This window comes from Nycticebus coucang, chromosome 9 (assembly GCF_027406575.1).
Source record: "Nycticebus coucang isolate mNycCou1 chromosome 9, mNycCou1.pri, whole genome shotgun sequence".
In the NCBI taxonomy this organism is placed as follows: Eukaryota; Metazoa; Chordata; class Mammalia; order Primates; family Lorisidae; genus Nycticebus; species Nycticebus coucang.
The window spans coordinates 68,218,630-68,230,968 of record NC_069788.1 but is presented as its reverse complement, the minus strand read 5'-3'; the positions used below and the strand labels follow the sequence as shown (position 1 = coordinate 68,230,968).

The 12,339-nt window shown below is 43.4% G+C and overlaps 1 protein-coding gene across 3 annotated transcripts in view; it reads right to left on the bottom strand.

Annotated features, from left to right (window-relative positions):
- Positions 1-12,339, bottom strand: part of NEDD9 (neural precursor cell expressed, developmentally down-regulated 9) — a 176,960-nt gene that overhangs the window by 42,717 nt on the left and 121,904 nt on the right. Inside the window, exon 1 of one of the 3 annotated variants that reach the window (XM_053602567.1) lies at positions 5,671-5,723. The exons of 1 other annotated variant lie outside the window; for it this stretch is intronic. Coding sequence is in view for 1 of the 2 variants with exons in the window: in XM_053602566.1 (XP_053458541.1) it covers positions 1,497-1,508 (12 nt within the window). In the remaining variant the exon portion in view is untranslated. Of the gene's footprint in view, positions 1-1,496; positions 1,679-5,670; positions 5,724-12,339 lie in introns of those variants that run through there. One more of the 3 variants, XM_053602566.1, reaches the window with a different exon arrangement.

Below are 12,339 nucleotides of genomic sequence, written 5' to 3'. Positions count from 1 at the left end.
TGAACATACTTTCCCCCTTTTCCCTAAGCCAGTTTTTATTCAACAAGAAGGAGAGGAGAAACACAACAACAAAATCACTAGAGGCTGAGTAATAATCTAGTCCTATCCCTGTTCTAAATAAGGAAACTGTGGAAATATGGGCAAAGAAATTTGTTCCTAGTTTCATTCCAAAGTCAAATATTAATGGTCTTGAGGATGATCTTTTCCTTTGATCTTTCCTACCAATGCAGATAATGGAAAGCTGATAGTGTGAGATAGCTGATACCTGTGTCTACAGACATTTGTAACCTTTTCAAGAACTGTAACTCATGCATTACAATAAAGACTTGACATTTAGATTTAAAGCTCTTGAACAAGATTTAGAGCTTTTGAACAAAAGGTTTATTACTGAGGTTAGCCAGTGGCTCTCAGCTAGACCAAGTATTTATAACCTTAAATCAAAAAAGGATGGTAAGAAAGCAAAGTAGCTTCCAACCAGGGCAATCCTGAAGATCGGAAAGTTAATACAAATTGTGGATTTTAAAGTGTAGCAACCTTGCCAAAATTCTTTTTAATAACAGCACTTTTGTTCAAAATAGCATAAAATAAAATAGTAGCACTAGGATTCATGTCTATTTATCCTCCAAGAAAAATCCACAATCATTTCATTGCAATCTTCCTTACTCTTTGTGTCCCCTGGAAGCTGCTTGCCTCCTTAGATGGGGGTGAATTTTAAAAGGGGGCGGGGGGATATGCTGAGCGAATCACAATCCTTGGCTAAGAGTAAACCACGGCGCAAAATGTATTGGAAAATAATGCTGCTGAAGTATTACGACTGTGACACTAAGTTTTCAGGCCTGAGCTTTCATACTCTAAGGGCATTCAAACTCCAATAGAAGTGTTTTCACTTCTACTGAAATGATATGCAATAGAAATGACTAATATTCATTTATTCTGACATCCAGCATCTCCTAAAGATGTCAAAACTTTCCATCATTAGCCGTATAATAGTGTCTGGGCATTTAATTTCTCTCACCAAAAAGCGCCTATGAGAAAGAAACTCTCAGATCAAACTCCTTAAAGCAAAAGCTGAAAAACTGCCTTGAAAGCCAGTTTGAGAGACTAGGCAGTGGTGATTCCTCTCTTATGGCTCCCCAGAGCGGTAGAGACCAGGCCTGGGGAAGCCGCGGAGACTTGAGCTAATTCATGGTGCGATTCCAGTGAGACACCCTCTGATCTACAGTGGCTGCTTTGAACCGGCTCTAAGTCTAACTTGTCGCCACGGCATTTTCTCCGGCAACTTTCAGAGCAGATGGAATAAGGTGTACAGACCCGGAGCGAGTCTCAGAGACTGGCTCTCTGCCTATTTGTATGCCAACCTCAGCAACTGAGAAGAATCTCAGAACTCTCCCGGGGACAGAAGGGGTCCGCGCAGAGGAGTTGTCACAGTGGGAGATAACACACGCAGGCACAGCCCCAGCTTCCAAAGAAATCTTTTGTAAAAGAGACTCTCTTACCTTATACTTCATATCGGCAGAGGTGAATTGAGCCGTTGTCTTACACTAGTTAGACACCATTAAGCACTGCAATGTCCGCCCCTCCATTGAGTGCAGTGCTGGATGAAAGTGAGAAGGGTCCGGGGGTAGAGCGGGTTTGTCAGTCGCTGGGCGCCCTCGCGAAGCCTCTGAGCTCACTGTTTTGACGGAGGGAGGCCGATTGCGAGCCTTATTTGCATACCACCCCGCCATTGGCCAGTGGGGCTAAGGTATTGCTCATGCCCCGCCCACTCTGCAAAACTGACAAAGAACTTGTAATGTGAGCATTTCTTTTTACATTATCAAAGCGAGTGGAAAATAAAACAGAAAGTGGGGAACTCTCCCGAATTTCACTCCGCCGCGCCCCATTAGAAAAGAAAGAAGAACTAGGAAAGGGTATAAATTCTTTTTTAAAGATTAACCTAAGTTTTAAAGAAACCGAATTCACAAAGCAAATAAACAGTCGCGCTTCCTGTGACCCAGCAACTCCTTCATAAAACCCATTTCGTTTCAAAGCCGTTCACCTCAGAATCTCTACATGAAACGAACTCGGGGAACAAAAGTTTTTCTGTCTCCGGGCCCCTTTTTACTAACCACCCCTGCTGCTATCGCTCTCTCTTTCTGTGTCTTTCTCTTTCCCCCTCCTCCCCTCTTTTTTGTGACTGTTTGCTTTTTTTGTTCTTTTCTTTCTTCTTTTGGCTGGGGCCGGGTTTGAACCCACCACCTCCGGTATATGGGGCCGGCGCCCTACTCCTTAAGTCACAGGTGCCGCCCCTTTTTTGTTCTTTTCAACGTTCAAAGTCTTTGCGTTGTCAGTCTGCAAAGAGCTGGAATGCAATTCTCCCTCAGTGAAAAGGAACTCCCCAGCACAGACAGCAGGGTTTCCCTGGGACAGCTTCTCACCAGGGCCTCACAGAGTGGAGCGTCTTATATTCAGTGACCTTCAGTGGCTTTGCTGAAGAAGATAGAGGTTAGATGTGCAGACAGGCCTGTTGAGTGCACGCCCTATATACATCATCACTGTTCACTGAGTTCTGTGTTCTTTGATAGCTGGCATTTCTAGCTCCAGCTTTGAACACTGCAGTTTTTGTTCCTCCTGACCTCTCTCCTGAAGATGACCCATTAACCCACCAACACTTATTATCTGAGAAACAAACAATGCCCCTGTTTGACGAGCCTGCTTTAAAAGACTAGTCTTTCTCCACTGAAGCACAGGACATGATCTGTGGCGGTTCCATCTTATGATTTATATAGAAAAAGACAATCACCCAGGAGAAGATAGAAATGGTCACCTTCAGCAACTCTTCTGAAGGGCAGAGCAGTGAGGCGAAAGATTCCTTTTTCCTGGGCCTCAGGAATGAGACTTGATGAATCCAGACAATAGCTATCCCCAAGTGGGATTCACTCCAACCAGACTACATGACTTGGATGGAAAAGTCAGCCCTTATTTTTTTTTTCTGACCAAGTTGGACCAGAATCAGTTTGATTTTTTTCCACCTCAAATTCCCAATGGATTGAAACTCCACTTTATGATCTAAGCAAAAAGAATATGAGAGCAGCTGTCCTACAAAAGTGGCTTCCAGATACAGGGTTTGCAGTTTAATGCACAGTTTAATGTGGTCACTGATTCCCTGGACATGACCCCCTGGTTGACACACCTGTTCCATCCTCCGCTGGGTTTTGCTTTTCCTCATTTGGCCTGAGAGCCAAAATGAGCCTGAGTGATTCTGCAAGGTCTTTCTGAATACAAATTAAGCATGCAGCATATTGCATTGCAGGGATCTTCCAAAGTCTTGCAGACTTAGCGCAGAGTCATTAGCTTGCAGGAAATTGTTTTTGGTGTCTACCTGGATAAAGCAGGACAATGAGTTGAGGCCTGTCCCTCTGTAAGATGAGTCTTGTGGCCTCCAGGAGATCTAGATAACATTCCTTTGGCTTCCTAAGCACTAAAGCTGAATCCTCCTTCTGTTTTGTTTGATGAGTATCCTGGAGTGGGTGAATGCTATCCCACCCCATTTTTAATGTTTTAAAACAGCTTCCCAAAGCTTGTGCTAGTTCTTTCTGTAATTTCATTCTCTACGTAGAAAGCTTGATTCCCACCAAATCAACCTCCTGCTTTCCTGCGTTTATCTGCTTCATTTCAAGATGGTTTGGGTCAGTATCTAGTTACTTGCACAAAGAAAAGCAAGAGGGTGTTAGAATAAACCTGTGTTGGAACTTCAACAGATTTCTTAACTTCTTAATTTTAGTGTCTTTAAGTAAAAAATAGAGAAAATAATATTACTTACCTTTTAGGATTAAATGAGATAATGTCAATAGAAGTTAATGGTACTTGGTACAGTGTAAGACCTTAATAAAATGGTTGCTTAATGATTATTATTCATTATTAGTATTGTTTATTATTATTTTAATATTGACATTACATTTATATGTTATTTTGATACTAATTATATAACATTAGTGTTATATTTTTATAAAGTACATGAATATTTATTATATTTAGAATAATTATTATTAACATTGAACTGTTGACATTATAAATGTGGCGGGCATTCAGAAATAAGTAGAGGAATCCCCTCTTCTGAATGCCATCCTCTCTTGGGGCAGCTTTCTAATTTAACAAATATCACCAGAACACCTAGCGTGTGGTGGGTATATTTCTGGGGGGGGGGGGGATAGAGCCATTGCTCAGATAGACAAAGTTCCTTCCCTCATGGGAGCTTATAGAGTAGGGATAGTTGAAAAAAATAATTAAATAAATGTATAATAGAATTTGAAGTGATGAATGCTACAAAGAAAAATTAAGCAGGAAATATTGCTAGAGAAAAACAGAGCAGGGTGGGATGGGGAATATCTTATTTCAGATAAAGTGGTCAGGGAAGCCTGTATTAAGAGACATATGGAAGCAGAAATCTGAATAATAGGAGAGATCCAGCCCCTCAAAGATCTGGGGAAAGAGTACTGCAGACAGAAGTAATCCCTGGGAAGGGCCTGACATAGGCATGAGCTTGGTGTGTCTAAGAGCAGCAGGCAGTCCCAGGTACTTAGCGTGAGGCAGGGGGACAGATGGAGAAGACAGCCTCAGAGAGATAGGTGCTAGGGAGCTCAGATTTTTTCGTGGTGTAATAGGAAGCCAGTGGAAATGTTCTGAGAATAATCTATATCTCTCTGTTTCCACCCTTTGTTTAGTCAGCAGGGCTACTAGTTAAAATACTGAGCTCTGGTCTTAATGAGGTTTAAATAATGCAGATAGTTGTACTTTATTAGTATCATTTAATGTGTTTCCTTCAAAACCCTTTGGGGAAACACAAATTCTCTCAATGAATAGAGAAAAAATTCCCTTCCCCATCTATTCGCTGAGATGTTAAATGCAAAAATGACTATTTGGGGGCTATACACACATATAATTGATTTATGCTGTAACTCTAGAATTCCTGTGAGTGTCTGCCTGAAATTGGCCAGGACTCTGGGGCTCAGACCCTACCCCTACATTCACCAGCCCTCTTCACTGGTACCACCTGCCAGTCTTGCCACCTGCCTGCTGGTCACCCAGTGGCTCACTCTTCTCAGACACTCACTTGTATAGGCAGGAGCAGGAGAAATGGCCCCAGATGCCATCCACAGGATTTTCCAGATGCCACTGGGCATTAGCACAGATATGGCAAAAATCAAGAGGATGCTAGAGGGAAGAAATACTTTTGATCACAATTTGGAAGGAACCCATGAGGCTGCTGTCGAAGAGTGAAGGACAAAGTCTCAGAACCAGAGCATGTGAGGGCAGGACGCGACCTCTGAAACCACCAGTCCAGTGGCACACCGGGAGGACGGAGCTGCTGCTCAGAGAGGTTGGGTGCCTTGTACAGGGTCCCGCCAGCTTGAGTCATAACCACACTTAGTGTTAGGTCAGCTTCTTTTTAGTTTCCCTTCCTGAAATCTCTCCCTGCTCTCATCCACCCTCCACATCATTCACTAAGTATATGATTCCTAGAGCACAGAGCCAATCACATTACTACCATGTTTAAAAACCTCTAGTGGCACTTTAATGCCTTAAAAAGCAAACTGGACTATCATCTGAGCCATCCTCCTTGTTTGGTCTCATTCCCCTTTACCTCCATCACTCTAGCCACTCTAGGGTGGGGGGTGGTGGGTAGCTCACCGGTCTGAGACAGGCTTGTACCTTCCTGACACAGGCGGGTCCCTCTGCTGAGAGTGTCTCCCCTTTACCCTTCTATCAAGCCCAGCCTCAACACTAATTCTTTTGTGTCTCTTTGTCAACAACCCCCACCCTGCCCACCTCGTCCTTTCAGAACTAATTCCTCCCTCCCTGGACTATGCCCCCATTGTACTTGAACACAGCCCTATTATAAGGGCTTTTCCACATTGTATCATAATGGTTGTAGATGTCTATTTCCCCAGCTCCGATGTGTGTCCAGAGGGACAGGGTGATATCTCTCTGTCCCCTGGTGAATCTTATACGTTCATGCTTTCTTATACTTAAATGCTTACTGAATAAATGAGGAAAAAGATAAATCTAACTTCAAAGAATGTATGTTTACCTTGAGGCTCTGTTTGGTGCCCAGGAAGAGAATGGGGAAAACGTGTGTTTGAGGGCAGTGGTGTGGTTTCCACTTACTAAAAATGGAAATGGGATGTATCTTTTCAGAGCCAACTCAAGGCTTATTGCCAGTTCTGTACTTATGAGTGTTTATATTTTTATCTAATATTATATTTAATAGCTTTCACATTTTTAAGTGGTTGGGAAAAAAGCCAAGAGAAGAATGATATTTCATGAGATGTGAAAGCGATATGAACTTCAAATTTCTATGTCCGTAAAGTTTTGTCAGAACATGGCCAGCCCTATTTGTTTGTATATTGTCTTTTGAGTGCTGTGGCAGAGTCTAGTGGTTGTCACAGCGATGATAAAGTCCCCAAAGCTAAAGAAAAAATATTGTCTGGCCCTCAACAGAAAAAGTTCGCTAACCCATGTTCTAGAATAATGCAAGGTGTATCTATCCCTGAGTTCAGACTGAAGTATAGATCCTTCCACACCTGCAGAGGAACAGTCTAGAAGCTGAATGAGTAACAGATCAGAGAAACAAAGGCCTTAAAAAGTAACAATTCCAGGGCCATCTTTTACCATTTCTAGTTTGATACTAGTTATCTGAAAAATCTACATATACAAAATTTATTTCAAAAATGATGGGAGGCAGCAACTTTTTCATTGTATTACAAGTCTCAGGAAACCTCCTCGAGCCAAGACCAGCCACCTTGGCTTTTCTCCTTCAATCCAACTGACCCTTGGTTCATTCACCTTGACTGAAACCCTTCTAGGTGCCAGTCCCTGTGCGAGATATTTACAAACATGATTTCATTTAATATTCATTTCATGCAGCAGCCCTGTGATGTAGGTTGTATGGTCCATATTTTGCATATAAATGAAACCAAGACTGGTTCTACAGCTTGGGCAAAGTTAATACAGCAGGTGATGGCAGGTTTGGGTTATGAATGCAGGCTTCCTGGTTCCTGAGTCTGTGTGACCTTAACCATGGAGCTATGAGCTATGTGGCTACTCTTGTGTCCTCTCTGCATATGAATGAATCCATGAATGCACTTCATTATCTGGGCTCCTATTTGTCAACTCAATAACTGAGAAACAGGTATCACCTTTAAGTTGTGATGAGGGCTAATACCCTGTTTCCCTGAAAATAAGACAGTGTCTTATATTAAGGTGTGCTCCCAAAGACGTGCTAGGTCTTATTTTCAGGTGATGTCTCATCTTTCCTGTGAGTAGGCCTTATTTTCAGGGGATGTCTTACTTTCGGGGACACAGGGTAGCATGGTGTAAATGTGATACACACAGACACATGCACTTTGCTTGCGCTTTGAAGCCCGGTATATATGCAGTTCCTCCATCACTCTGCTTCCCTAAGTCTCATCTTGCCCCAGTGTGTACCCCTCTCCTTCATGAAACCTTTCTTGGAAAATCTCTTAGCTGTTGCATCCCTTTCCCCATCCCTCCTCTGTGTCTCCGGACTCTCCCATCACCCATGGCCTAAGGCAGGGGTATCCAACCAACCTGGGACCTATGAGCCGCATGCTGATTTTGTGAGGAGTTTTTTCACGTATCTTTATCTTGTGTTGGATAGGATGAAAAGTATGCAGAGACTGTTTTTTTTTTGCTCATCAGCTTTTATTAGTGTTTGTGTTTTTAATGTGTGGCTAAAGACAAGTCTTAAATTCTTCCAAGGTGTGGCAAAAAGGAAAAAAGGCTGGACACCCCTGGCCTAAGTCAATGCTTCCCAAATTAGACTTCCTTTAAGAAACAGTCATGAATGCTTAGGCTTCTCTCCTTTCCCGGGGTTCAATAGGCTTGATGTGAGGCCTTGGACTCTATGCACTTAAAAAGATCCTCATGTGATCTGTGGTCTGTCTTATGTATAGCAGACCGTTTCATGCTTAGTTATTGCCTTACGCAGTTTCATTTGTGAGAGTTTCTTCTCCACAGTGAGACTTTAAACGACTGATAAAAGAGGATCCTGTCTTTTCTTCTGTTGTATTCCCTTCTGCAACCTGTGTAGGTTATTGAAACTCTCCTTTTGCCTCTCAAAGCTATCTAGTCCATGCACACTGCCTTCTTGAAGTTACCAGGTGGGGGAAATAAGCCACTTCTGAATAGGCAAGAAAAAGACCCCTCTCAATTCAAGTCAATAACCCTCTTTTATCTGTTAAGCTGGTCAAGTCTTAGAATGAATGAAAATCTATTGTTAGAGAAAAGCTCCAAGAACAATCTTCAAGGCTTGGTTCTTCATGTACAATGAAATGAAAGCTTTCATTCATTTTCCCTCCAGTAATATTTTGGCACAAGAGACCTCATGAAGGCTACCCAATCTTTCTCTTCATTTCCCTTTCATTCCCCCATTCTATTTTCTGAAAGAGTTGTTGAGGTAATCTTTTCATTTTATTTTATTTTATTTTTGAGACGGAGTCTCACTATGTCGCCCTCGGGAGAGTGCCATGGCGTCACAGCTCACAGCAACCTCAAACTCTTGGGCTTAAGCAATTCTCTTGCCTCAGCCTTCCAAGTAGCTGGGACTACAGGCATCTGCCACAATGCCCAGCTTTGTTTTTGTTGTTGTTGTTATTATTGTTGTTTAGCAGGCCCGGCCCGGGTTCGAACCCACCAGCCCCAGTGTATATGGCTAGTGCCCTAGACTCTGAGCTACAGGTGCCAAGCCATTTTGAGGCAATCTTAAGAAATATTTGTTCCTGCAGATGCAGGGTGGTGTTTTCTAAAAGGGCTCGTGGACTCATGATCTCTGAATTACTTCTGATGGGACTCCTCCCTGACTTGGTTCTTATTTCTCACTTAGCCAGGCAGGCCACCTGGCTCTGAACAACAGAGATTGGAAATGGTCCCTCCACATCCCCTAGGTCACCAAGTGATGTGATGTGCCAGATTCCCGAATTGTGAAGACTTTACAAAGTTTCACTGCTCCTTTTCATTCAGCCAAGCTTAAGCAGCGTGTCAATGCACAGCTCTTTAAAAAATCCACTTCTAGCCCACATCCACTTCCTGATGCCCTCTGCCTTCCATCCCAGACTCTTTAGGTGACTTTTAATTCTCCTAAAGGTGAACTGTTAAATGGAATGTCTGAGGTTCCTCTCAGTCCTTGATCAACCATGAAGGGTATGTGTAATATTGGGTCACTATCATGCTACTAACAACCTCCAAAGACCACTATGAGTGGAGACATTGTGGCAATATCTTGACTTGATTTTTGGAAAAATTGTGCAATTGTGAAGTTTTGATGTCTAATGCTATAATGAGTTTGGAATATTTAATTACTATCTCTCCCTTCCCTAGAACTAAAAAAATGTTGATGGATTAAGTTACATGTTAAATAAATTCACTCAACTCTGGTGAAATATGACAAGCAACTGTGAGGCTCCCAGATAGCTTTTAGTACCCTGTTTCCCCCAAAATAAGACAGTGTCTTATTTTAAAGTATGCTCCCAAAGATGCGCTAGGTCTCATTTTCAGGGGACGTCTTATCTTTCCTGTAAGTAGGTCTTATTTTCAGAGGATGTCTTATTTTTAGAAATAGGGTATTTCCTTTATTAGAAGGATTTATGGGAATTAACTTAAACATGAAGTTATAAGAAAAATTAGAAACACGTAAAGATTGAGTTTTATGTATCTCTATAAATGTACAAAAGTTCACTTTTTTACTGTTTATATATACTCAGTGGGGCAAGGGCATGAGGTTCAGCAGACCAAAAGGACTTTAATAGTAAAATTGTGCGTACTGCCTGGCAGTGGCATTGAGGTGCTGTTACTGCATGCTTCAGTTTGCCCAAATCAACAACTTGTTATGTGAAACTGTCACGGAAAGCTTTACTGCTAGTAGAAACTTTAGACTGTGAATTTTCACCAAGGTCAAGGCAATCTGCCAAGATCAAATAAACAGGAATGCCACAACTGGACTGAGAATGGCCTTTACCGCTTTCTGGAGGAACTGCCCAACACAATAATACTGGTCCATAGTACTTATTAAACGAAGAGGAACAAAGGCACCATGTTTCCTTCTTGCCAGCCCTTCATACTTCCTCTATATATTCTTAGATTTGAAAAGTATTCCTGATTTCTTGCATACATATTACCACTTGACGTGTGGTATGGATGAATACAAGACACAGTGCTCTCATATGCCATGCCATGCCATGACATAATGTCTCAGAATGGGACTTCACGTCCCTTTCCCACTCTCCATTTCTTGCTACTGTCTAGTTGGACTAAGCAGAAACATCTTCTGCACTGTGTGCCCAAACTTCCTGGATGGGACTGGACATTCTGTTTCTAATCTACTTCTCAGCGTTACTATTCTCCAGACCACATTGGCTACTAAAAGTTATCTTCTGTACTGGGAACCCAGCAGGACCCCAGGAGTGGAGGTAGGAGGGATACAGAATGGGGAGGGAGAGTGTTTTAAACACCAGATGACCACTTGCAATGCACAGGTCAACCAGGTATTTGTTGGAGATGCATTTTCCTTCCTTGTGCCCTAAAAAAGCCCAGCAAACCCAGTCCACCAAGAAAGCCTGCCTCCTGTTCCCCACCACCCTCATCCACCGAGGCTAGGAATTGTCCTGCGGGTCCTGACCCAGGGCCTGGGGCTGTCTAGCCAGCCCCAGCAGCCACCAGCTGGCGCTGATGAGCACATACAAGGAATCTGAGTAATGCAGGGCCTGACTGGGGGCAGCGGGGTGGGGTGAGGGGTGAGAGGAATGTGGTGTAGGGACACAGCATACTCTGCATGGTTCAAGCCAAGCTTTTGAAGAGTTTGATTCATTTTAGAAAGCAAACAGACTACTCCAGATATCAGCAATCTTTTATTTTGTCTGCTACAGGAATGCCTTTCCAGCGTGGGCTGGGGACTAGCTGGTGGTGGAGACACCAGTGTCCACCCTTGACTTGCTGAGGGGAGTGTGGACAGAACATTCCTCTCTACCCACTGGAGCCCAGAAATAAAGAGCAGCTCTCCGCTTTGCTCAAAAAGCCTAAGGGGAGCCCTGCTAACGAGCATGGACAAGGCTTTTAAGTCTTGCTCACTGATACTACTGAGGTTTACAGATGTTAAGTCTAAGTTCCCTTCATTTGCTGGTCTTAGCACTCTGTAATTTCAGACCTGAGGGTGTAGACAGGGGGCTGTTGCAAGGGTTTCCTTGAACTTCAGTGCCTGTGGTTCTCCTGACTCATGCTCTAACCAGCCCTTGAAACTTCTGGTCTTAGGATAGGGTAGAGAGTTGTGACAAGAAGCCAGGCTATACCTGCCCTGGCCTGGGATATTAGAGGCCACATGTTCCCCCAGCTTTCTATTTTTCCAGCTCAAAAATCACTCTATGTTTTCAAAATCTGTCACCTGCACAGTTCTGGTCCCTGGGCCGGGGGGTCAGAGGAGGCGTCTTTCCTAACCCAAACAGTTCTGTGCTTTTTCTTCTCCCCTCTTAAGCCTACTCTGAGACTCAGCTCCCCAAGGATCCTCTCCCTCATGTCCGTGCCCACTAATCGTTCACACCCTGCTCTCTACAAGTAAGTTCAGGTCTTCTCACCCTGAAAACAGATTCACAGTTCCTTGTTTGAAAACCTGGAGGCCAGAAGAGTTGTGGAATTCAGAGTATTTCAGATTTTAGACAGATTTAGAGCATATACCACATACTACCAAACACTCCCAGTGTGATGCGGGCTGCCTCCTACAAGCAAACTCATGCATGTTTCTGCAGCCAGATGTACACAGATTCATACCAAGTGGGGTAAAGGAGGAATGTGCATCACCTCGGGCCAATTCCAGGAAGGTTTGGCTGCCAAATAAGCTATGAAAATACTCTATACATTATGACCCTGGGTGAGTGAACATCAACTGTGAATATATTTTCAAGGCCTTCAGGACCTGCCCTTTGCCTTCACTCCCTCCCCAATAGCAATAAAACTCCTCTTCTCTTTCACTTGTGGTGACCAGAGAGTGGATGGCTCAGAGTCAGGGCCTCACGCTCAGTCCTCCAGCCTTGCCCTCTGGCCCCCACTCCATGGGCAACTGTAGAAACCAGTGATCCGCAGTAGGGCACGTGTGTTGAAACTACTAGGAAAATGAAATAGAAAAGATTTGCAAAGTACAAGGCTTGGCGGTGATGAGGACGAGTGAATCCAACTCCTGTCTAATTGCTGTCAGAGCTTGAAGCGTTCACTCTCAATTTCCACACTGACCTCACCATGTGCCCGTTCAGTGTGGGGTCAGGTGCAGGTCTATAGGTCACATTTTGAGGATTC